We start from the raw sequence: 23,269 nt of genomic DNA, 5'->3' as shown, positions 1-23,269 counted from the left end.
CAACATCATGTCAAATCGAGTGGTATTCACTGTGCACATATGCTTATACTATGGGCGTACAATGAGGTCAGCATTACTTGCATGAAGCCTGTGAACCGAATGACGTTCAACAACGTGGTGGTGTGTGCGCAACGAGATATACGGTAAAACACAACTCTGAACATATCTTTTCTTTGCTTACTAAATTTTTATTATCAGCGCGAACCATGAACAACAACAACAACAACAACAACAACGCTGCCAGCATTGACTTCACCGCAAGACTCTTGCAAGAAATGATGGCAATGAGATCCGAAATCAGCCAACAAGGCGTACAACTGAACGTCTTGAATGATGGATTTCGACAGCAATTCATGTCGCCATTGGAAGACGCAGGCAGCGATTTGGCAACAAGAAGCATCCTGGATCCCACTTACAGAAGCCAGGTACTATCAAACAGCAACAGAAGAGGTCCTCGGGTAATTGAAGCAAACCCTACCGGCAGGGCCAGAGCTTCTCCTGTGGAGAGATACAACGCAATGCTCCAGCATCTACACAAACTATGCAATGGGGCATCTGTACCCGATTTGACACCAGGGCAGCTCAAATCGCGCAGGGAGAAGCTCCACCGCACAGCAAAGAGGGTCTTGGAGGCTATACTGGTGATGCATCCGAATATCTCGCATTGGAATGCCCTGGACCATGTGCAGGATGAACAGGTATATTACAGCCTGGCACTGGAGGAGCAGGCCCTGCAACGGGACAATCTCATGATTTGTCTCTGCAAGAAGCAGTGGTGTGCCAGGTTGTTGCTCTCCCAGGCCTTCAAAGCAAATAGAGCAAGCAGAAACCGAGCTGCTGCTGCTGATGCTGCTGCTGATGCTGCTGCCAATGTTGCCAATGCTGCCAATGCTGCTGCCAATGTGTCTTTGCAAGAAAACGAGGCAAGAAGCCATCTTCTGGTAAGTAGCTCCTATTATTTGTTTTGGCCATGGCTAACATCTAAGTATTGGAAACATTTCAAATGCTTTTAGGAGACTGAATCAGCAATTGTTGGAGACAGTGATATTGCCCAGCTTGCTCAAACTGCCGGTGTTGGTAATGCTGAGGATGATGACAACCTTAGTACTACTAGCAATATGTAATGGTGTGTGCGTTTGTGAGATCTTGTATATTTCATCCAAAATAAAATTACTTTGCTTTTGTACATTTGATGCTGCCTTGCTCTATTGGGATTTGAGATGATGGATTAGCTGCGATGCCACATTTAAAATCACATTTGATAGGTCACTTCAGCTTAAAAAGTTACTTGATTTGGTTACATCAGTCTGATACTGTGCATGATTAGAGCGTGTTTCTATATTTTTAGATCGAAACTTTGTATATTTAGGTCATCCCTTGAGAAAAAAGTGCTTTTGTTTCTCTTTTTTCTTCATTTTTCATCTATTTTCACTTTAATTCTATCAGCATAAGAGACATGTGCTCTGTAGCAGCAAGAAGAAGAGGCAGCATTTACCGTCCATGGCTTTAAAGGTGGAGGCTAGGTTTCAATGCCATTGAAGAAGGAATACCATTTCAAATGTGCGCCGTGGGAAGCTTCATATCCCTGCCATAGTATCCAGGATGGAATCTTCATTTACATCCTTTCGAAACAACAAATTTATGGTATGTCCAATGCTTCTTGCCATATAAAAGCTAACAAATATCTTGTAGAAATGTAAAGGCGACTTTGCCAGGTCAATTTCGATGTCGCAAGTATGCCATTTGGTTAACCGTTTCCCTCCATCCTGCTGGTTCCATTTATCTGCTTTCTTGCTATCACTGTTCAAGTAGTAAGTCATCTTTTGCTGCATCATCAGGAAAAATCAGTCGTTACTCACCTGATAAGTTAACTAGTGCCAGCGTCGAGTGGGTCTGGCGGGTTTGGCTTGATAACTGAGCACATCTCTTGCATACTTTATGGATCCCCTTTTGCATCCAGTGAACAATGGCAGATGCTTCATAGTTGAATGATGCGGTCTATACATCTGATACTTCTGACGGCATAAGACGCATTAACATTCGTTCGATGTTTTCTTTTCAAGAATGTCTGCTCCCAATGAGTCGCTGCCTGGTGGTGTGCTGTACTTTCTATCTGTCTTGTGAAAGAGGTATTGTAGTCATCACGCCTTTGCTGGAACGCTTTACTAACTTGATTCAGTTCACATCTTTGCTGATAGGTACATGCACATCTTTGATATTATGCTGGCTTTTGTACAATTCGTTGCTCTACATGGAACACTGTTGATGGCTTCAACCTTTTCATTCTATGCTCTCTCTGGATCTCGCCTGGAAACATCACTTTTATATTGCCCTAAAAACTGATAATATTGGGAAACACGAAACAGTTCATACTGATCCAGGCTATTATTCTCAATTATCTTTGACTCTACTATAGCCTACAGCATGACCATTACCACTACAAGGCTTTACTATTGCACGTTTTTGGCACGTAGCCTTCGTTTACCCATTAAAATTAACCAATAATAAATGTATAAATATTTAAACCACAATTTCTGAGCCAATGAAAGCTGCCAATATTTAAACCACGAATTATGGGCCAATAAAAGCTACCAATATTTAAGCTGATTCAGACCTTCAATGATCCCATTTCAGCTCATCGATAGGTTCATGCGCGATCATGAATGTTCTCATTTGAGAACATGGATTTGCTCATTTAAGAACATCGATATTTTGATTTGAGAACATCGATGCGCTCATAAACAGCTACATTTGCTCTTATTTAAGAACATGGATGTGCTCATATGGGAACATCTCGGATGTTCTTATGAGAACATCGGCCGACTTATAATAGATCTTTAGGAACGCCGATGTTCCCATATGAGAGCATTTTCCACTTTTTGGGAACATCGATGCTCTCGAATGAGAACATAAAATAGATTCTTATATGAGCACCTCGATGTTCTCATGAGAACATCAGTTGGGCCGTAGTGCGAATGCATTATCACGAGAAAGGAAGCAATAATATAAGCGTCCAAAGAAGTTTTATATCATTGCGACCAGGAGAAAGAAGATACTTACCACTTACCACAGCCACAGAGAGATCAGAAGAGTATAGGCAATCACCGGAGACAGACAAGAGAACAAGCAAGTACCAAATACAGTAGACCAGAAAAGACCAGATTAGCAGCAGCAGCAGCAGCAACACCAGCACCATAGAAAAACTAAAGAATGAACGCCATCAGCAGAGACCAGACAGACCAAAGAAGCTACTTACCACTTATCACCACCATAGATAGACCAGAAATTACGCAATCACCGGATATGAGCCAGAGAACGAGCATGCGCCAAAGACAGTAGACCAAGAAAGACCAGATTAGCGGCAGCAACACCAGCTCCTTAGAAAAACCGAAGAATGAACGACGCCAGAGATCAGAAAAAGACCAAAGAAGCAACCATCAGACATGATAAACTAAAGAAGCAGACAGCAGAGATAGCAGAGAAGTACTGGCAGCAGCACCCACATCAAGCAGACAAAAAAAATCATCAAAACCTAATAAACAAATTCAATTAGTGCTGATTCTACGCCTTCCAGTGCTCGTTATCGAATGGTATCTAATATATTCCACTTTAAAAGAGCAGTATCAAGCTCTTCTAACAGTACAAGACTGAGTTATCAGAAGCTAGAGTGTTATTATCAATCAAACGGTGTCCAAAACCACCATGGTTTAATACTAAAACACGTTTTGCAAAAAGGGTGAAAAACGGGGACATGGAAAAACGAGAGGGTACCCTATCCGACGTCACGACCTGTAGATTTAGTCTCAGTCTTATACCGTAGCAACGGTAATTGCGGCAATTTAAATTGAAATTGTGCAGTGGTATTTTCGTGTTCAAACTTGACTTGATCTCACATCCTTTAATCGTTTTTTCTAAATTTGACTACGAAAACTGTCGTTATAACACCAAACTTTCTAATACGTTCCTAGAGAACTAAAAAAGCCGCATCAAATGATGCTAATTACTTTTAGCTTTTACACCGAAAATAATGAGCAATTTGCAAAAATATGAAAACAGGTTTTCTGTGAATATATCGAAATTTAGCATATAAAAGTCTCATAAAAAGAGTTTCCAATGTTGCATTTCTTCTTTACGATCAATTTGATCTAATATGTATCATAGAAAAAGTCTTCGTTTTTGGGGTGAAAAACACGATTGTTTGATTTTCAAGAATTTTCCCTTGCTAATACTCATGGAAAAACGATGATTTTCATAAATTTGCAATGACCCAAAAAAAATTGAGATAAAGCATCAGGAAATAAAGCGTGGCCAAGAGGAGGCATGCGATGCTATTCCAAGCGCTCAAAACGCTTTGTGGCATGAGTTATTCGTGCTTGAAAATTGCTAGCACTACGGCCCAACTGATGTTCTCATGAGAACATCGATGTGCTCATATGAGAATCTACTTGATGTTCTCAAATGAGCACATCGATGTTCCCGAAAGGTGAAAAATGCTCTCATATGGGAACATCGGCGTTCCTAAAGATCTATTATAAGTCGGCCGATGTTCTTATGAGAACATCCGAAATGTTCCCATGTGAGCACATCCATATTCTTATATGTGTCAGGTACACATAGTCTTTGTGTGTAACCTTTTAATTTAGTATAAATATCAAATCAGTTTGCAAAACAATAAAGATCATCTTTTATCTCAATTCTATTCTTTTATATACATTTGCCAAGGTCTACTCAATAACCGTATCTCTATTAATGACATTTGGTAGCAGCAGAACCATTTGATCATTTATTTGAAACTATTTATTTGTGAATGAATAGCTTGACTGAGGAAGAAATCAAAAAACTCAAGAACCAATTTGAAATAGAAGAAAGAGTCGTTCAAATACTAAAATTTGAAAGTGATATCGAAGCTTATAACAGCAAGTTCAGAAAAACAAGACCGGGTCAATTTACTCAAGAAGAAAGAATCAAATCATCAAAAGCTAGACAAGAACATTGGAATCAACTAGCTACAAGTATCGCAAAAAAGTGGTTTGGATTAGACAACATTAACTTAGACAATAACAATAACGACAATAATTTGACTGAACAAGATGGGAGTCCATTAGGTACTACTGGTGATAGTAGTGACATTATAAAGCTTGCTGAAATCTTGAAGGAGGTAATCCTTGCCAAGACATCCAAGGAAGACGATTTCGAGTTTTTGGAACGGCCCAAAAGTTACAATGGTTCAAGGGATCCCTTCATTATTGAATCTTGGATCCAGACGCTCGAAGACTTTGCGGATATCAAGAAGTTTGATAATGATAAAATTGCCAAATTAGGTATCACTCTTTTGACAGGTGCTGCCAAAGTTTGGTATCAAAATCTGCGTTTGCTAAATTCTGCGCCTACTAATTGGTTACACTTCAAGACCGAATTAAGAGCATTTTTTAAACCGGATAATGCTATCTCGGTTGCTCGGGATCGCATGCGCGCCTTACGACAGAAGTCTACCATTGCTCAATATGTTCAAGAATTCATGACTATCAAACTCAGTATTCCAAGAATGACAGACGAAGAAGCAGTTGACAAGTTTTTATCTGGCCTTCGAGATCCCAACGCTCGAATTCACATCAAGGACAGCATTTACATGGAAGAGCCTGTTTTAACTGAGGCCATCCGTGCTGCTCATAACTATGAAGGAAATCGTTTAGATTCCAGTTCCTCTATTTCTCGGGGTTTTTCGGTGGATACTATGGATCTTCAGGTGGATGATCCAATGGATTTGTCGGTGATGGAGCGCCGTGAATTATACAACATCATGAAATCTTGGAACAACTCTAGTGGTCGTGGTGGTTTTGCAATGGGCGCTCGTGGTGGTTTTGGAGGCGGCAATCGTAGGGATTTTAATGGCCTTCGTGGTGGTCGTGGCAATACTCGTGGAAGTTACAATGGCTCTCGGGGTAGTCGTGGCGGCCAACAGCATCGTGGTGGGCGTGGTGGCCGTGCTCGTAATGGTGATCGTGCTAATGTACAATGTCACAACTGTGAAGGTTTCGGTCATTACATGAGGGATTGTCCTTCTGAACCTCGACAGCAATTGAATTATGCCGAGGCTGGCAACATTGATCATGGCTTTGATGGTGCTTCTGAAGACAATAAAGACTTTGATTATTCTGCTTATTTGTATTGTGTCTTACCTACCTCTAAGTCGTATGTTGAACCTCTGGTAATTGACGATACTCTAATCAAGAAGGATCTGGAATTTGTGATGTCTGCTGGTAAAATTGATACAAAATTGCCCCTGTACAATGGTTGGGTGAATGGCCATTTGTGCTCTGTATTGATTGATTCTGGTGCTTCTGCTAATTATATTAGTCCGAAACTGTCCTCCGTGGTTACACAATCAAGAGCTGTCAAAGGTCAAGCCGTGGAAACTGCTAATGGCCATCAATCTGCTATCTCATCTATTGCCACTTTCTCTTTACAATTGAGTGATTATACGGATGATATGGAAGCTTATGTATTTGATACAAAATTTGATCTGATTTTGGGCAACTCATGGCTGCGTCAGGTTCAACCTATTCCTGATTGGTTCCATAGTTCATGGTCAATTAAGCTTCCCAATGGTGGTTCTACATTAATTATGCCAATTCAAACGCAGACGAAGCCCAAAAATCTACTACACAATCAAGAGGTGGTTCTGGAATCTGGTGATGCTGGCGCTGCTATGGATGCTACGTTTGGTGATGCTGATACTAATAAGATTGGTTCTACTCGTGGTACAGATATGGTTGATGCCGATGTTAATTTTGTGGGATCTAAGGGTAAATTTATGGGTTCTGGGGTTGATGCAGGAGTTGACGGTGATGTTACTGTTGGATCTGAGGGTATTGATGATGTTGATGATTGTAATTTTGTGATTACTGCAAGACAATTTGAGAGGTTGTTGAGAAAGAAACAAGTGGAGGAGTGTTTTCTGGTCTCCCCAAGGGAATTGCATGGTCTTTTGGATTTGAACAATGTGGATGTGGTGTTGACGGATCAAGACAAGGAGAATGAAGCCTGGTGTGCTGAGTTTGCTGAAGCCTATCCTGATGTTTTCAAGGGATCATTGGATACGTTGCCTCCGGTTCGTCGTACTGATGGTGAAATGATTGAGTTGGAGCCTGGTACCAAGCCTATTTCTCGGGCACCTTACAGGATGTCTCCATTGGAATTGAAGGAATTGCGACAACAATTGGATGATTTACTAAGTAAAGGATTCATTGAACCATGTGTGTCGGAATGGGGTAGTCCTGTACTCTTTGTCAAGAAACCCAATGGTTCATTGCGAATGGTCTGCGATTATCGCGCTCTTAATGCCAAGACGGTGGCTCAACGGGTGCCTTTGCCTCGTATTGATGAATGTTTGGAACAGTTACATGGTGTCACCTTCATGAGCTCCATCGATCTGACTAGTAGTTTCTGGCAGCAAAGACTAACTCCTTCTGATTCGCTCAAGAGTGCGATCAACACCAGGTATGGTCAATTTTCTTGGTCGGTCATGGCGATGGGATTAAAAAATTCGGGTGCAAGATGGATGTATTTGATGAATGATGTCCTGAAGGAATATCTTGATGATTTCGTGATTTGCTACATTGATGACTGTCTGATTTATACAAAGGGTGATGACATTGAACTACACAAGAAACATCTACATCTAGTATTCAAGAAGTTACAGGAAGCTGGTCTGGTAGTGTCCAAAGCCAAGTGCAAGTTTAATCGCAAGGAAATCACCTTTTTGGGTCATGATATTGTTGCTGGTCAAGGCATCAAGCCGTCTCAGAAGAAGGTAGATGCTATTGCTTCGTGGCCTGCGCCCAAGACTGTGCATGATGTGCGTAAATTTATGGGTCTCTGCCAATACTACTCTACGTACATGCCCAACTTTGCTGCTGTGGCTGCTTGTATTACTGATTTGACTAAAGGTGTTGGTCCTAAGAATCGCAAGATTGATTGGTCAGATGATTGTCAAAAGGCGTTTGATACCATCAAGTCTCTGATTACTTCTGCTCCTGTGCTGCTAATGCCTGATATGTCTCGTCCGTTCCGCATTGAGTGTGATGCTAGTGATTATGCTGTGGGTGCTGTCTTGTTGCAACAAGATCCAAAGTGTGATGATGCCTGGAAACCTGTTGCTTTTATATCGAAAAAGCTGTCTGATGCTGAAAGGAACTATCCAACTCAAGAGCGTGAATTGCTAGCTATCTTGTTCGCATGCAAGACTTGGCGTTGTTTTGTGGAAGGGTCTGGGTATGAAGTATTTACGGATCATCGTCCTCTGCAGTATTACAAGTCGTCAAGTAAAGTGTCTCCTCGTTTGGTCCGCTGGATGCAAGATCTTGAAATGTATCAGCCATCTTTGGTCTACAAGAAGGGTGTTGATAATGTCGTTCCGGATGCCTTGAGTCGTCGTGAAGGTCCTGATTGTGAGCCTGATCCGGTGTCAATGGAACCTGAATTCCTATATGAAATGTCTACCACTATTTTGAACAAAGTGTTACAACCTTCTGATACTTCGCTGCTCACTGATCCTTGTCAAGATTGGCCTATATTTTATAAGAAGAAGCGGGAAGATTGGCCCGAAAAATGGCGTGCTCAACTGGAAAAGGAGGAATCCAATTTTGAAATAATTGATAATGTCTTATATCGGCTGAACCTTGAGGCTACGGGTAGAGAGGCTTCCAAACTGAAATTTATCACTTTTGCTCGTCGTGCTGATCTGATTGAAGATTTTCATCGTGGTTTTGGCCATTCGGGTCAATTAACGGTATATCATTTGATGAAGCAACGTGTCTGGTGGCCCTCTATGCGCAAAGATATTAATTATTGGCTAAAGACTTGTCCTGAATGTCAACTGCACTCTCGTAACGAGAAAGGTACCCATCATGCTCCCATGAAGCCACTTGAAGTTCCTGCTCCTTTTGCTCGTTGGCACATTGATTTCATTGGTGAACTGCCCACTACTGGTAATGGTAATCGCTGGATTCTGATGGCTGTAGATTATGCTACAAATTGGCCTATCGCTCGTGCTCTAAAATCTGCTTCTGCGGATGAAATTGTCAAGTTCATTTATGAAGAGATTGTGATGAAATTTGGTTGTCCTGTTGAAGTTGTCAGTGATCGTGGTGCAAATTTTCTCAGCAAGATTCTCAAGCAATATATGCACAAGATTAGATCAAAGCACATGCTTACCTCTGCATTCCATCCGCGTACCAACTCAAAGTGTGAAAGATTGAATCAAACATTCAAACACATGTTAACTAAGTATGTCAAAGGACTGGTTCACTCTTGGGATGAATATGTGGATTCATCACTGTTCTCTTGTCGTATCCGCAAGCATGCTACTACTGGATATAGTCCTTTTTACCTGGTCTATGGTCAAGAGCCTGTGTTGCCTGGCGATTCTCGTCGTCCTTTTATGGATCCTTTAACTGAGGAAGACCCTGAATTGATTGCTGAAGATGTTCTTGCTCGCATTCGTGATCTCAAGGAAAAGCGATTTGAGGCCAAGGAACAGATGATACTACAGGCTCGCAAGGACAAGGAACGATGGGATGCTGCGCTCAAGAGCAACAAGGCCCAAATTTTTGAGGTGGGGGATTATGTCATGTTGAGGCATGAATCCAAGAAGGGTTTGGAGTTCAATTGGATGGGTCCATATGTAATTTTGAAAACAAATTTGGATTACAACATCTACCAAATTCAAGAAATCGAAGGAAAAGTCTACAACTCCTGGGTTCACACGGATCGTCTCCATTCTGTCCAGTATGATGGTGCCAAACCCCAAAAATCTTGGTATATTCCTCGTGTTGCTAGAGCAAAATAGAATTTTTTTTTCTTTGCCTACCCGTACTTTCTTTTGGGAGGAAGGTAGTGTCAGGTACACATAGTCTTTGTGTGTAACCTTTTAATTTAGTATAAATATCAAATCAGTTTGCAAAACAATAAAGATCATCTTTTATCTCAATTCTATTCTTTTATATACATTTGCCAAGGTCTACTCAATAACCGTATCTCTATTAATGACATATGAGCACATCGATTTTCAGAAATTTGAAAAAAAAAAGAATGCTCCTAACGGGGTCGAACCCACAACCTATCGGTTGTGGATCTGTCGTTCTTCCCACTAAACTACTCGAATATCTTATTGAAATATATTCTTTTACTTTAATAAGTAGTTATTAGGTAATTTTAAATTGCCATTTTCTCGTGCAATTTATAATACGTTTAGTAATTTTATGAATCTTACAGATAATAAAAGTCTCTCTGTTGCCTACAATATTATAGTTTAGCTATTAAAACCATTTTATTCTTGTGGAAAACTACACCTTCTCAAATGAGAACATCAATGTGCTCATGAGAACATCGATGTTCCCAAAAGAGCGCATCGATGTTCTGTGAGAACATCAGTTGGGCCGTAGTGATAGATTTGAACAGAATTCGACTTAAAACGACGGCGTAGTGAGTTGCGTTGCCAGAAGAGTAAGAAAATTACGCTTCTGTCTAATGAATCAGACGTTCTGCATTGTACTGAACTCATTTTCTAAGTAATAGGCGCTTTTATTCTAATTCCAAGGCTCAGATCTTACTTTTTGAAACGCGCGATTTCAGTAATTTACACTTGAGCGTCAATAATATTAGGCAAATTTGAAACTAATGACTTGCTCGGATTGAATTAGGCTCTCATCAGGTTAACAGGACATTTTTGATGGACGTCCACAACAAGGATACCATACCTAGCCGTAAAACTAGACTGAAAGTCTATTCAAAACGGTGGACACTCATAATTCAGGAGAAATGGTTGATGCCTGACACGCTGAGTCGTTGTCAGCAAAATGGGGGGAGAAGGAAGAGGAGCAAACAACGTAGTTTGCATCAAATTTAAGCGAATAGATACCCGTGATATGTACAATCCCTATGATACAAGGGACGATAATATCCACAGACTATATTAAAATCTAGTTCTAATGGTTTCACAGAGCTACACTGCCGAAAAGGCAAATTATCTAAAATCAATCACTCAAACGCTATTTTTTTTGCTACAGTAGTGATGCATATAAGTTTTCTGTTGTGCGCCAACATTAGTCAATATACGCCCTGGATTTATTTTATTTTATAGACGTAGCACCTTATGGTCGCTTCTGTACTCTTGCTATTAAAGAAAAAAGACTTACTTTTGCCATGGCAAACTCCATTTTTGAAAGGGTGCATCGCAGTAGATTTCATTTTGTAGAGCAAACACATGAAAGAAACATTTAACTAATAGAAAAGAAGCCTGTGTAATGAAATAGCCACCCAAACGCAACTTGATTGAAAACTGAAATTCATCAAATAGCACTCATTCAAATTCATGCTATTTGGATCTATTAATAAAAGCGCTCAAATGTACATCAACAACCATTTAAACTTACTAAAGTAAAGATACACGCTTGTATCGCACATCGTGTGAATGAATCACTCCTGATCACAGTGTATTCAACCACACCCATGATGGTCGTAATAAGAGATGTTATCTTTATCCAAATAAAATCAAATCAATAACAAGCATATTCAAATATGACAACTATGCCCTGCTGCCATAGTTGCACTAGTTGCAAATGTATAAATACTCTTCTTTTTTTCACTCAGTTCTAGGATCTTCAGTTCATTTTACACACAAATAAAATACAGTTGATTTCTATTGTATTTTACTATTGCTTTATTTTTTTTTTTGTGAAATATATTTAAACCTGATTTCACTGCAGCCTGGTTGAATTGACAGTTGTAGAGATACTAGTGTCGAAACGTCGAAACACGGGTTTTTTGTATTGGTTATTACTTTACACTTTACTCAATCATTTGACGACCACTGCAGCGACTAAAAGTCCGTTTATACCCTTATTAGCAACCCTTCAAAGTGGGCATATAATCGTCCTAATATGAAGTCTCTAGCGCCAACATAGGGCATGAAAAAGCTGCTCGCCTTTCTTGGTAAAGTGCGCAGCATAGCTTAAAACCTTTGCCAAACGATAGTGAAGCAAGGTATGGCCAAGCGGTTTTCATTGCAAAATGCTCCAACGTCCTGTGTATCGCTTCATTATTCGCAATTACCCCTAAGCTATTTTTTTTTTACACGAGCAGAGCTCAAGGTAAGCTTTGGTAAAGCTCTAGTAGACAAGCCGGTTTTTGGTTGCACATGATCTAATTACGAGTTTTCATGCTAATGCCAAAAAAATTTCGTGAGTGACAGACAAGCTATCATCGTGGCGTAAAACGCTCGTCTATCATCCCAAAGCTTGGCTTGACCCAGATATTAGCTATACACATATGTAGCATTTGTCAATCAATTCTTCAATTTATAAATATAATAATCGCATAAGCTAATTTCCAGTAAGGTATTCTTTATATGACAAGGGAATGAATAATAATGGATTGAAGTAATTAATACTGTATTTCCAAAAGCAACTAAAGATATCTAAATTGATCATTTATGTCTGCAGTAATTATCATTTAGCATAAATGAAGGTTGTTACCAAAATTCAGCATGGGAGGAACGCCATTCTAGCCGGGTATAAAAGCAATCCGTAAATCATACCTATAAAGAATAGTAGACATTCAGCTTTAACCCTGTTTACCTCATCTGTTTTTTCCGAATAGTATACCGTGGCCATTATCACGTACGTGTCAGTTATACATCTCATCTATTACGCAACTGCAGTAATGCGAGTGCTTGACCATCTTACAAGCTGCTCTCCAGCACTATTTCCAAATATCAGAAGAGCCAATTCCAGAGCTTGGCCACCATTCGAGCTCACAACAGTAAGACTTTAGATTCATCTTTTCCTTCACATGATTCCATTTAGTGAAATAGAAATGTTGAGTGGTGTTGAGTGATGTTGAATTTCATCGAGAAGATCAGGACTTTCACAACTGCTAAGGATTGGAAACAATCTCCAAAACTCTGTGGATTGCATCATATGTGCCATATCCAGTTTCAATAAACTATTCCTACTCTACTCCAAGTAGGATCTTTGAACCATTTTTGGAGCTAATAAAATAGAGCTGATTTGATGAGCAAGCTATATTATCGTAATCTTGTACATCTTATCCCTGACAGAATTTAATACGCGACGGTATCTATAGGAACAACTTACAATGAAAGCTCAATGTTAAACATGGCGATTTTGTCGCAGATGGTGTATTCTTAATGAATGGCTTGATCATTTAGACGGCAATCAAACTCGATGGCCTTTCCAAATTTCCTTGGATATTAATCACTCATAATAAATGAAAATCTAATGATGATCCTGCACACATCTAGTAAGCCAGATTCATGAATGTATTGATAATAGCAGAAAAAACATTGACCCGAGTATTCAAACTACGATGAACTACAATGGGAATAAACTACCAGTTTTTGAAATGTCTCCATTCCACCGGCGAAAAAGTGGCTCTCTAGTTGGTAATTTGTACTCCCTTTCTCTGCAATTATAAATTCTGTTATTGCATTAACCTGATTATAGTCTTTGTTTCTTTTATTTTTCATCTTCTGAATTATAACCTTAATGGAAGACTGCAGCTTTTGGGTACGTTTATATCTTTGCACAAGTACAGTAGATATTGCATGTTGGCAGGGATGAGTAATAATGAACATCTGTGTATGATGTAGGGACCTTGGCTAGAGGGTCATTTCCTGACGCCTTGTTATCGAGAAAGGTACGTAGTGATGGATCATGGATGATCCGGGGGAGCACTGTCTTAATTTTACATACCCACTTAGATATCTGAATACAGCTGTATTGGTCGTGCTAGTAATAATCTCTTTCACCACATTGTTTTTCAAGTTGATTTGTCACTACAAAAAGAGCACCCCATCACAATATAAACCTATCAATCAGCATACACATGCATTTTACGGAGCAACAGAGACATCCGCATCCAGCAACAACAGCAGTGGTGAAGACAGTGATGATGTGAGTTCTTCAGATACAGTCGTACCCTCTAAATTTGCATCAAGCCAACCATGGTCAGTCTACAATTGGATGCGACTTCTGATGTCAGGCACACAGCTTGGATTTTTGGTATACATGGCATTGTCAATGAATGAATCAAATATGGATACAGTGATTGAAGGAACGTATAATGATCTGATCCGCATGTATTATGCACGCATTGTATTTTGGGTACGTCTATCTAATCAGTGATATTTTTCTTGTGCAAGGCGTTGATTTCATTCTATATCATAGGCGTACGCTGTCGTTCTCGCTGTACTCAACATCAGTTTGTCATTCACCATCAGTGGCAAATCATTGTCTGATCACATTTGCACACACCTAAACTATCTCTACGTTGCAGACTTTCTCATTCAATTAATCAATCTCTCAGCCTATTATCAGATACACGATATCTTGGAAATCAGCCATCGTTATGAGCATGAAATGATGTATGGCATCATCACACTGTTGCTCTTGGTGATTGTTTCAAATGAAAGTCGATATGCCCCATCTGAACCTATCATTGCTGATACAGTGAGTTTCTCTAGTATAACAATGATCTACGCAGACTCATGTTTTACATATATATCAGGGCCGTGTAATGTCTGGTGAAGCTTGGTCTTCCTTCTACTCGCAATTCATGTTCTCCTGGGTATCTCCCATGTTGGAAAAGGGTAATCGCAACACACTCAACGACGATGATTTACTGGAGCTGATACCCGAAAAGAGAGCCAAGAATACACTGGCACTGTATCGACTCCAAAAGAGAGCTACCATGGCCTTGAAGCTGCTATCCACGTTCAAGACAGCATTGACCATTCAATTCTTTTACTGTATTGGCTGGTCTATTCTCATGTTTGGTCCACCTTATTTCCTCAACAAAATCATCAAATTCATTGAACTTGGCAACAATAGCAATGGTGGTGATGGTGGTGGTGAAAAGGGCGAAACAGTGTCATCTGCTTTTATTTATGTTTTATGTCTGTTTTTGACGTCTTGTGGCCAGTCTTTATGTTACCAGCAAGCGCTCTACATTGGTCGATCTCTGGGTATCCAGATTCAGTCTGTGGTGATTGGTGAAGTCTACAGCAAATCGCTCCGACGCAGAGATGAAGAAGGTAGCACTGGTAAATCAGACACAAACATCAATTTGGAAAAGCCCAAGGTCAATGTTAACAACTTGCTCTCTGTGGACGCGCAAAAATTGGGTGATCTGATAGCGTATATCTTCTACACTTACTGTTTCCCCATCCAAATCACGATTTGTATCTGGAGTTTGTACAAGCTTTTGGGCAGTGCCTCTTTGTGGGGTGTCTTGATCATCTGTCTTTCACAACCTGTTACGTTTGTCCTGAGCAGACATTTCCAAAAGCTGCAACACGCTGCCATGAAATGCACAGACAAGCGTATAGGTCTCATGAATGAGCTGCTTTCTGCTATTCGTATTGTCAAATTCTTTGCCTGGGAAAAGCAGTTTCGTGCGCGTGTGATGGAGGCCAGAGACGCAGAGCTCAAAGTCGTTCGTGCTCGTTTGATGAGCTTCATGTGGATTGGCAATGTTTGGTTTATCATCCCTGTGTTGATTATGGTCGCTGTCTTTTACGCTTACACTCGCGTCTTTATTCTGACAGCATCCACTGCATTCACTGCGTTGGCCTTGTTTAATAACTTTAAAACCACATTGGATGAACTTCCTGTCATTACCTCATTCATCTTGCAAGCCAATGTCTCTTTGAATCGTATTGAAACCTTTTTAGCAGAAGAAGAAGTCAAGTTGCCTGCTCCCAATACAACATCCAGCACACATATTGGCTTCATTAATAATGCTAGTTTCAGCTGGAACTCACCAAGCAAGGGGAATGAACCTGCTGTGCCTCAGATCAAGAACTTGAACCTGTCCTTCCCCTTGAATCAAATGTCGATTGTGTGTGGTCCTACTGGCTCTGGTAAAACGACACTCTTGCTCAGTCTGCTGGGTGAAACCTACTGTCTGTCTGGTGCGGCCATCCTACCTAGAAAAGAACCCATATCAGCTTATGAGTCCTGCAGCCATAGTAATGGTGGTGGTGCTGTGTCTGGCATTGCCTATGTCGCTCAAACTGCATGGCTTCAAAACTGTAGTATCAGGAACAATATCTTGTTTGGTCTTCCCTATGACAAGCAACGCTACGAAAATATTCTCTACATGACAGCTTTGACAAGAGATCTCGAAATTCTGGAGTTTGGCGATTCAACCGAAGTAGGCGAAAAGGGTATCACACTCAGTGGTGGACAAAAGCAAAGGTAAGCTGTCTACACTATCAGACATTGAAGCACCTATACTCACCCAGCATCCTATGAACACTAGAGTGGCTATTGCAAGAGCTGTCTATTCTCAAGCAGACATTGTGATTTTGGACGATTGTCTCAGCGCTGTAGATGCACACACAGCGAAGCATCTTTACCAACACTGTTTGATGGGTGATTACATGCGCCACCGTACTGTCATTCTTGTTACACATCATGTTGGCCTCTGTATTCGTGGTGCTGGCTATGTCGTTGCTCTGGAAGAATCTGGGTCTGTGGCTGCTGCTGGTAAGCCTCTGGATGTGATTAAATCGGGTGCACTCGGCAACGAATTCTCGCAGGAAGGATATATGGAACAAATCGATGCCAATGAGGAAGCTGCAGCAGATGGCCCTATCCCAACAGTGCCCAAACAAGTCAGCTCTCACAACGATGTATTCTCTGCTACGGATGGTGCTGGCAAGCTGGTAAAAGAAGAAACGCGCGCTGAAGGCAGTGTCAAGTGGGCTGTCTATGGTACCTACTATCATGCCTCTGGTGGGTTTTTGTTTTGGGCTTCTGTCTTGTTGCTGTTTTGCTGTGCTCAGGCATCGATTCTCGGCCAAGATTACTGGATCAAAGTATGGTCTGCCGCATATGACACCATTTCCAACATAACGGCTGCCTACACACGAAACAGCAACGGTATTTTCACTGCACTCGCATATATGGGGCAAGTTGGCAACGCTGGTAAATTTGATCTGGCCAACAAGCTTCACTATTTGGTGCCTGAATCTGTTAAATCATTTGCCCAAGAGATCCAAGACGGCAGCTCTGTGGATGTAGGCTACTATCTCGGCATCTATTTCTTGATTGGCATGCTCTCACTGGGTCTGACTACTATGCGATCGCTTATCCTCTTCCTTGGATCCTTGCGTGCCTCTCGCACCATCCACTCCCAATTGCTGGATCGCATCCTACGTGCCAAAGTACGCTTCTTTGATGTCACACCCCTGGGCCGCATTGTTAATCGATTCTCCTCTGATTTGGAGACGGTAGATCAAGCACTTGCTCCGTCGCTCTCATATCTGCTCTACTCTATCATTGCCACCATCTATGTCATTGTCTTGGTCTCTGTCATTACACCTGTCTTCATTGTACCTGGCTTCTTTGTAGCGCTCATGTTTAGATCAGTGGGTGTTTACTATCTCAAGACATCGCGCGACATGAAGCGTCTGAATTCAGTGTCTCGAAGCCCTATCTATGTGCAATTCAATGAGACAGTGTTGGGTGTAGCTACCATTCGTGCGTTTGGATGTCAACGTCGATTCACTGAAGAAAACTACAAGCGCATTGATGCTAATAACAGACCCTTCTTGTGGATGTGGGCTACCAATCGATGGCTGCATTGTCGTGTGGATGTGCTGGGCGCATTTGTGAGCTTCTGTACGGGTGCTGTGCTTGTTGGCTCAAGAGACTGGATCAACCCTGGTTTAGCTGGTCTGTCACTGAGTTATGCCTTGACATTCACGCACCACGTACTCTGGGTGGTGCGTATGTATGCTATCAATGAAATGAACATGAATGCCATTGAACGTATTCATGAGTATCTGGATATCGAAGAGGAGCCTCCTGCACACATTCCAGCAACGTCGCCTCGCATTTCATGGCCAGAGATGGGCACAGTCCAAGTGGAACGTCTCGTCATGAAGTATGCTCCAGATACACCTGCTGTGCTTCGTGATGTATCATTTGAGACCAGGCCTAGAGAAAAGATTGGTATTGTAGGCAGAACAGGCTCAGGCAAGTCCACGTTGGCCATGTCCCTCTTTCGTTTCATGGAGCCTACATCAGGTCGCATCCTGATTGACGGCATCGACATTCACTCCATTGGCTTGGATGATTTGAGATCAAGACTCACCATCATCCCTCAAGACCCTGTGCTCTTTTCTGGTACTTTGAGAAGCAACTTGGATCCGTTTGGGCAATACGACGATGCTGTTCTCTGGGCTGCATTGAGACGATCGCATCTCATCGACGGTCAGCAACAGCAGCAACAAGAACCTACCCATCCATTAGCTTCTTCGTCCTCATCTGTAAATACCGAGAACATGATCACACTCGACTCCCCAGTGACCGGCTCAGGAAGCAATTGGTCTCAAGGACAACGACAACTAATCGCCTTGGCAAGAGCACTTGTGAAAAAGACATCGCTGATTGTCCTGGATGAAGCTACTTCGTCTGTGGATTTCGATACAGATCATCAAATCCAAGAAACCATCAGACGGGAGTTTACAGACTCCACATTGCTTTGCATTGCGCATCGTATTCGCACAGTGGCTGACTACGACCGTATTTTAGTGTTGGATCAAGGCCAAGTCAAGGAGTTTGATACACCCTACGCACTCATGACAAGAGACGGCAGTATCTTTCAACAAATGTGTCAACGCAGTGGTGAATATGCTGAACTCTTGAGCATTGCAGAGACGAAATTCAAGGGGTATTGATGAGATAGATCTTTTTGATACATGTATACAATAATAAACTTTCAATTCATTTCAATGTGCTTTTATTCATCATCTAAACGAGCTACTACTGCTTCAATTCAACATAGTTGGCAGGGAACAAGCCAACAGTTTTACCGTTAGCAGCTAAACCTTGCCACCAATCCTCACTGACAAATTCAATTTGAGTGATGGTATCACCTTCAGCAAAAGAGATTTCATTGTCCTCTTCGGCAGAGTAATCATACAGGGCAATGGCAACATTTCCTTGGCTTTGCTGTTGCTTGGGCTCTTCAGGATGAACAGGCACAGGTGGTGCGGCGGGAATATCAGCAGCAGCGGGAGCAGCAGCAGCAGCAGCAGCAGGTTGTTGCTCTTCTTCCAAAATTTGAACATAGTTGGCAGGAAAGAGACCTTGCTTCTTTCCATCCTCGCTGACACCAAACCACCAGCCTTCATCCACTTGATCGATTTGAGTTACTACTTCTCCTTCCACAAGTGACATTTCATTTGTTTCGCCTGAGTGATTGAAAGGCGTTGGTATCGAACCAAGTATACACTACATGTCTCACTTACTGGCATCATACTCAAACAACACAACAGCCGAGATACCTTGATGTGGTCCAGAGGGAGCAGCAGCAGCAGCACCAGCTGCTTGTGATGCATGAACAGCACGATCAGCAGTCTAATATATATGTCAGTATTCCCACTTCTACACTGCTTGATCTTACGGATGGAATTACCTTGTTCAATTGAGCTTGCAGAGCTTCCTCTTCTTGTCGTTGACGCTCCTCTTCCTCCTCCTTTTGTCTCTTGAGCTGTTCTTGTTGTTGACGTTGATGCTCAGCCTCCTCTCTTTCAGCATTGCGACGTTGTCTCTCTTGTTCTTCTTGCTCTTGTCTGTGTCTCTCTGTCTCTTCTTGCTGTTGTTGTTGACGTCTCTGATTTTCTTCTTGCTCAGCTTGTTGACGTCTCTGATTATCCTCCTGCTCAGCTTGTTGACGTCTCTGATTATCCTCCTGCTCAGCTTGTTGACGACGGTGATACTCTTCTTCTTCTTCTTGACGCTGACGTTCCTCTTCCTGTGCTCTTTGACGAGCCAACTCGTTTTCTTGTTCACGCACACGTCTTTCCTCGTTTTCCTGCTCTCTTCTTCTTCTATCAGCATCCTCTTGCTCACGTCGAGCAGTAGCTTCAGCCTCTGCTTGAAGCCTGTCACTGGTGTCATCTTGTTGCTGTGGTTGTTGTTGTTGTTGCACTTTGGCTTGTTGCATCTCACGATCACGTACTTCCTTTTCAAACCGTTCACGCTCTGCACGAACAGCATTGGCACCAGAGTCTTGGCTTTGAGCCATGTTCCAGCGTTGTTCCATCTTTTTGGGTGTAGTTTGAATAGGTGTATAGTTAGTACCTACAGGTTTGGGTGCGTTTTCTTTGGTCATGGATTCACGCTGCATGGCAGCAATGTTGGGGATTTCGGTCTTTTTATATACAGAGCCCTGGAATGGAGAGGTGTGTGAGAAGACTAAAACGTCCTGCTACAGACGTTTTCATTCAATAACTTACAACAGGAGTTACTCGGGCCTGGGGTTTGGCGCTTTCTTTGTGCACACTGTAGTTGGCGCCAGAAGACTCGGCGACACGCTTCATGATGAGTTCAGGCTCTACATCAGCCTAGAGGCAATAATAGGGTTGGTTATTCTGCATGCAAGTTTAGTTGAATGAACACTTGCCTCATCGCGAGCATTGATTTGAACGTGGAAGCTCTATGTGAAATTCAGCATGAATATCTCTCCTGCGACTCACTCTCACCATTTACCTTGAAAAACTTGGATACATCGCTCAGTTGAGAGTTGAAGAAGGCCTTTCTCAGCTCTGGTACACCACTGCCACACTAAAATGATCATTTCAATAAGATTGTGTCTTGTTACAGCCTCAATATTAAACCTTACCCATCCAATAAATACAAACTTGGGAAGCTCAGTATTAGGGTCAATTACCTTTGCATAAGCAAATTGGACCTTGCCATCCGAGAATTCATCAGTGAGTTCCTCGAGACCGCCGTCTATCATATACACAGTGTCAAACCATGATGCACACCTGTATTCACACACAATCTGCTACATACCGCCGGTTGCTTGCACTCGCAAGTCATAGGTGCCTTTATCATAAGCATAAATCAACCAGTTGGTATCGTCCTTTTCGCTGATGACAGCTTGATAAGCAGCATTGAGCTCTGGCCCGTGAGTCGTAAAATTAACGTGAAAACTCATAGTTGTTTATATATGAAATGAAGAAAAAGAAAGGTGTTTTGCTTGGCAATCCTAAACTTGAAACCTGATGTAGTACTCGAAAGTAATTTACTTTCCACGACGTCATTTGGTCTACATAAAAATCACCGCATTTCAATTGATGGATATGCCATTGGCTACCTCAGCTGAAATAATGTGTATGATCGTCTTGCTATTGATCTGTTCCATGCTGTATCCACTGCCACGCTGAAATAGACTCAATCAATGTGCTTTTATGTTGGTTTGTTTTTATTGAAGAGGGAAAGAAAATGATGGTAACTCAACTAGGAATTCACATAAAGTACATGCTATCTTTAATTTTGGCATCTACAGTAGCATAGGCAGCCACTTGAGCTTCCATTGCAGCTGTATCGCCAGTCATTGTCGTGTCAGACCAATCTTCACTAGGGCGATGAAGACGAGCGCGAGCAGCGACAAGATCGGCATAGTACACAGCAGGAACAAGAGAGACTGGACCAGTGGAACGAGCATAAGAGTAGCACAACTTAAAGGTGAGATCTTGCAAAGTGTTGGCGTTAAATTGATTTTCATCAAACAAGACATAATAATGAGTCGCACGAGCAGTTCCCTTGATGGCAGCATGAGCTTGCAAGTAGAAATCAAACTCAAAGGGATGAACAATATGGGTATCCACGACCAAGCCAGGCAAGCAATTTCCACTGCGATCAGCATCATTGCGATTGGCAGGGAGGAAGCGAACACGATGTCTCTTTTGGACAACCACAAAAGTAATAGTAGGCCGGAAGTCTGGATCAAGATGCGCACAGGCCTGGCGAATGACATTGACTTCAGCGGTCATGACATGCTGGAACTGGCTGTCGGCAACACCATCTCGATAAAAGATCATACGTTGAGGCTTCAGACCCGTCTTTTGATAAAATTTACGGAGCAATTCAATAATGACATTGCCTAAATCACTGACAATTTCAGTGCGAGCTTGCAAACGGATCGTGGCGACAAAACGAGCAGCCATTGAATCCACGGAAGCAGTGACAGCAGCGACAGAAGGTGCGTTGGAACCAGGGAATGGATGGCTCACATCGATGCCAAAGACGATGGTTGGCCGGTTAGAGACGAATGGGATCTCCTCATGGTGCAATACGTGGTTGGTTCCGCCCAGCTTGACATTCACCTTCAATGCTACGTTGGCACAGTATTGCTTCTTGGCTTGAGCAATATGCTTGGATTGTAAGCATTGAGAAGGCACGCCGATGACAGTATCCGTGATACGCTTGATCTCACCATAGAGTTGACTACCAAGGTTGGGGAGTATACAGAAAATCAGTTGAGGCTCTGCTCGCGCTTGTCTACCAGCATTCAACCAAGCTTCCTTGAGCGTGCGCTCAATATTGCCTTGAGGATCTGCGTTCAGAGTGGGTGGATTGCGATTTATGACGGCCATGCCCAACCCTGCGAATATGGTCACCAATTCACGAATGAAACGCTGGATAGCTTGAATGGGAACAGCACCAGCAAAATTGACAAGAGACCAGGATGCCAATGTAGCAGGCTGCTTAAATTGCTTTCCTTGCAGATTCCAACCACTGGGTTGAGGTCGGATAGCTGCTTGACCAAAGGCGACTCGTGGAGGCTCCATGATACGGGCATTGACAATCTCCATCTCTTGGCTAATTTTGAGACCAAATTCTTCCAGATAGGGATTGTTTCTATGTCGCAACAGATCCAAGCCTTGATTAATCATGTTAAAGCGAACTTGAGGGGGTTTGGCAGTGGCAGTAATAAATTCAGTCGTCTGTCTTGGGTTCAGCCTTCGAGTAAAGCGTTGACCAGATGTGATTTCGCAGACTTCCATAGGCAAAAAGATGTCTTTGCGAACCACAACACATGGCAAGAAGGGGTAGTTGAGGCGTAGGTTATACGTTTGCAAAAAGTAGTCAGACACTAGGATGTTGTTTCCATTGGCATCAGCAAATGCCACTTGGTTGGCAGGACCACCCAAGTTGGTAATTTTGAAGGTGAGGCGACGTTCACCGCGATGAGTCACTAAAATAGTTCGGCCTTTCAGGAGTCTATTCAGCATGATCATATCACGATCAGGGACTCCCATCCTCAGTTCATTGAGCGAGCGCTTGTTTAGGATCTTAGCAGCAATTTCAGGCAATCGACCAGACTCATACATGACTGTTGCACTCACGTCAATGTTCACAAACATGTTGCCTATAGTGTCAAA

General features: G+C 42.1%; 5 protein-coding genes across 5 annotated transcripts; 3 read left to right on the top strand and 2 right to left on the bottom strand.

Annotated features, from left to right (window-relative positions):
- Nucleotides 1-206: 206 nt before the first annotated feature.
- On the top strand, nucleotides 207-1,124 carry ATC70_000896 (uncharacterized protein; the record flags this gene model as incomplete). Its single annotated transcript, XM_064820302.1, has 2 exons — nucleotides 207-941; nucleotides 1,014-1,124. The coding sequence occupies 2 exons, from the start codon at nucleotides 207-209 to the stop codon at nucleotides 1,122-1,124; spliced, it is 846 nt and encodes a 281-aa protein (XP_064684222.1).
- A 3,683-nt stretch (nucleotides 1,125-4,807) lies between these two features.
- On the top strand, nucleotides 4,808-9,850 carry ATC70_000895 (uncharacterized protein; the record flags this gene model as incomplete). Its single annotated transcript, XM_064820301.1, has 1 exon — nucleotides 4,808-9,850. The coding sequence occupies one exon, from the start codon at nucleotides 4,808-4,810 to the stop codon at nucleotides 9,848-9,850; it is 5,043 nt and encodes a 1,680-aa protein (XP_064684221.1).
- A 3,718-nt stretch (nucleotides 9,851-13,568) lies between these two features.
- On the top strand, nucleotides 13,569-18,769 carry ATC70_000894 (uncharacterized protein; the record flags this gene model as incomplete). Its single annotated transcript, XM_064820300.1, has 6 exons — nucleotides 13,569-13,589; nucleotides 13,673-13,719; nucleotides 13,784-14,186; nucleotides 14,250-14,531; nucleotides 14,590-16,280; nucleotides 16,345-18,769. The coding sequence occupies 6 exons, from the start codon at nucleotides 13,569-13,571 to the stop codon at nucleotides 18,767-18,769; spliced, it is 4,869 nt and encodes a 1,622-aa protein (XP_064684220.1).
- An 85-nt stretch (nucleotides 18,770-18,854) lies between these two features.
- VTC4_1 (vacuolar transporter chaperone) lies at nucleotides 18,855-21,039 on the bottom strand (the record flags this gene model as incomplete). Its single annotated transcript, XM_064820299.1, has 8 exons — nucleotides 18,855-19,285; nucleotides 19,343-19,451; nucleotides 19,510-20,265; nucleotides 20,333-20,440; nucleotides 20,500-20,532; nucleotides 20,586-20,660; nucleotides 20,719-20,831; nucleotides 20,895-21,039. The coding sequence occupies 8 exons, from the start codon at nucleotides 21,037-21,039 to the stop codon at nucleotides 18,855-18,857; spliced, it is 1,770 nt and encodes a 589-aa protein (XP_064684219.1).
- Nucleotides 21,040-21,349: 310 nt separating this feature from the next.
- On the bottom strand, nucleotides 21,350-23,251 carry ATC70_000892 (uncharacterized protein; the record flags this gene model as incomplete). Its single annotated transcript, XM_064820298.1, has 1 exon — nucleotides 21,350-23,251. The coding sequence occupies one exon, from the start codon at nucleotides 23,249-23,251 to the stop codon at nucleotides 21,350-21,352; it is 1,902 nt and encodes a 633-aa protein (XP_064684218.1).
- Between the last annotated feature and the right edge of the window lie 18 nt (nucleotides 23,252-23,269).

This window comes from Mucor velutinosus (assembly GCF_035048745.1).
Source record: "Mucor velutinosus strain NIH1002 chromosome Unknown tig00000041, whole genome shotgun sequence".
NCBI classification, from domain to species: Eukaryota; Fungi; Mucoromycota; class Mucoromycetes; order Mucorales; family Mucoraceae; genus Mucor; species Mucor velutinosus.
The sequence above is the reverse complement of the archived record's forward strand: the minus strand, read 5'-3'. Positions and strand labels throughout refer to the sequence as shown.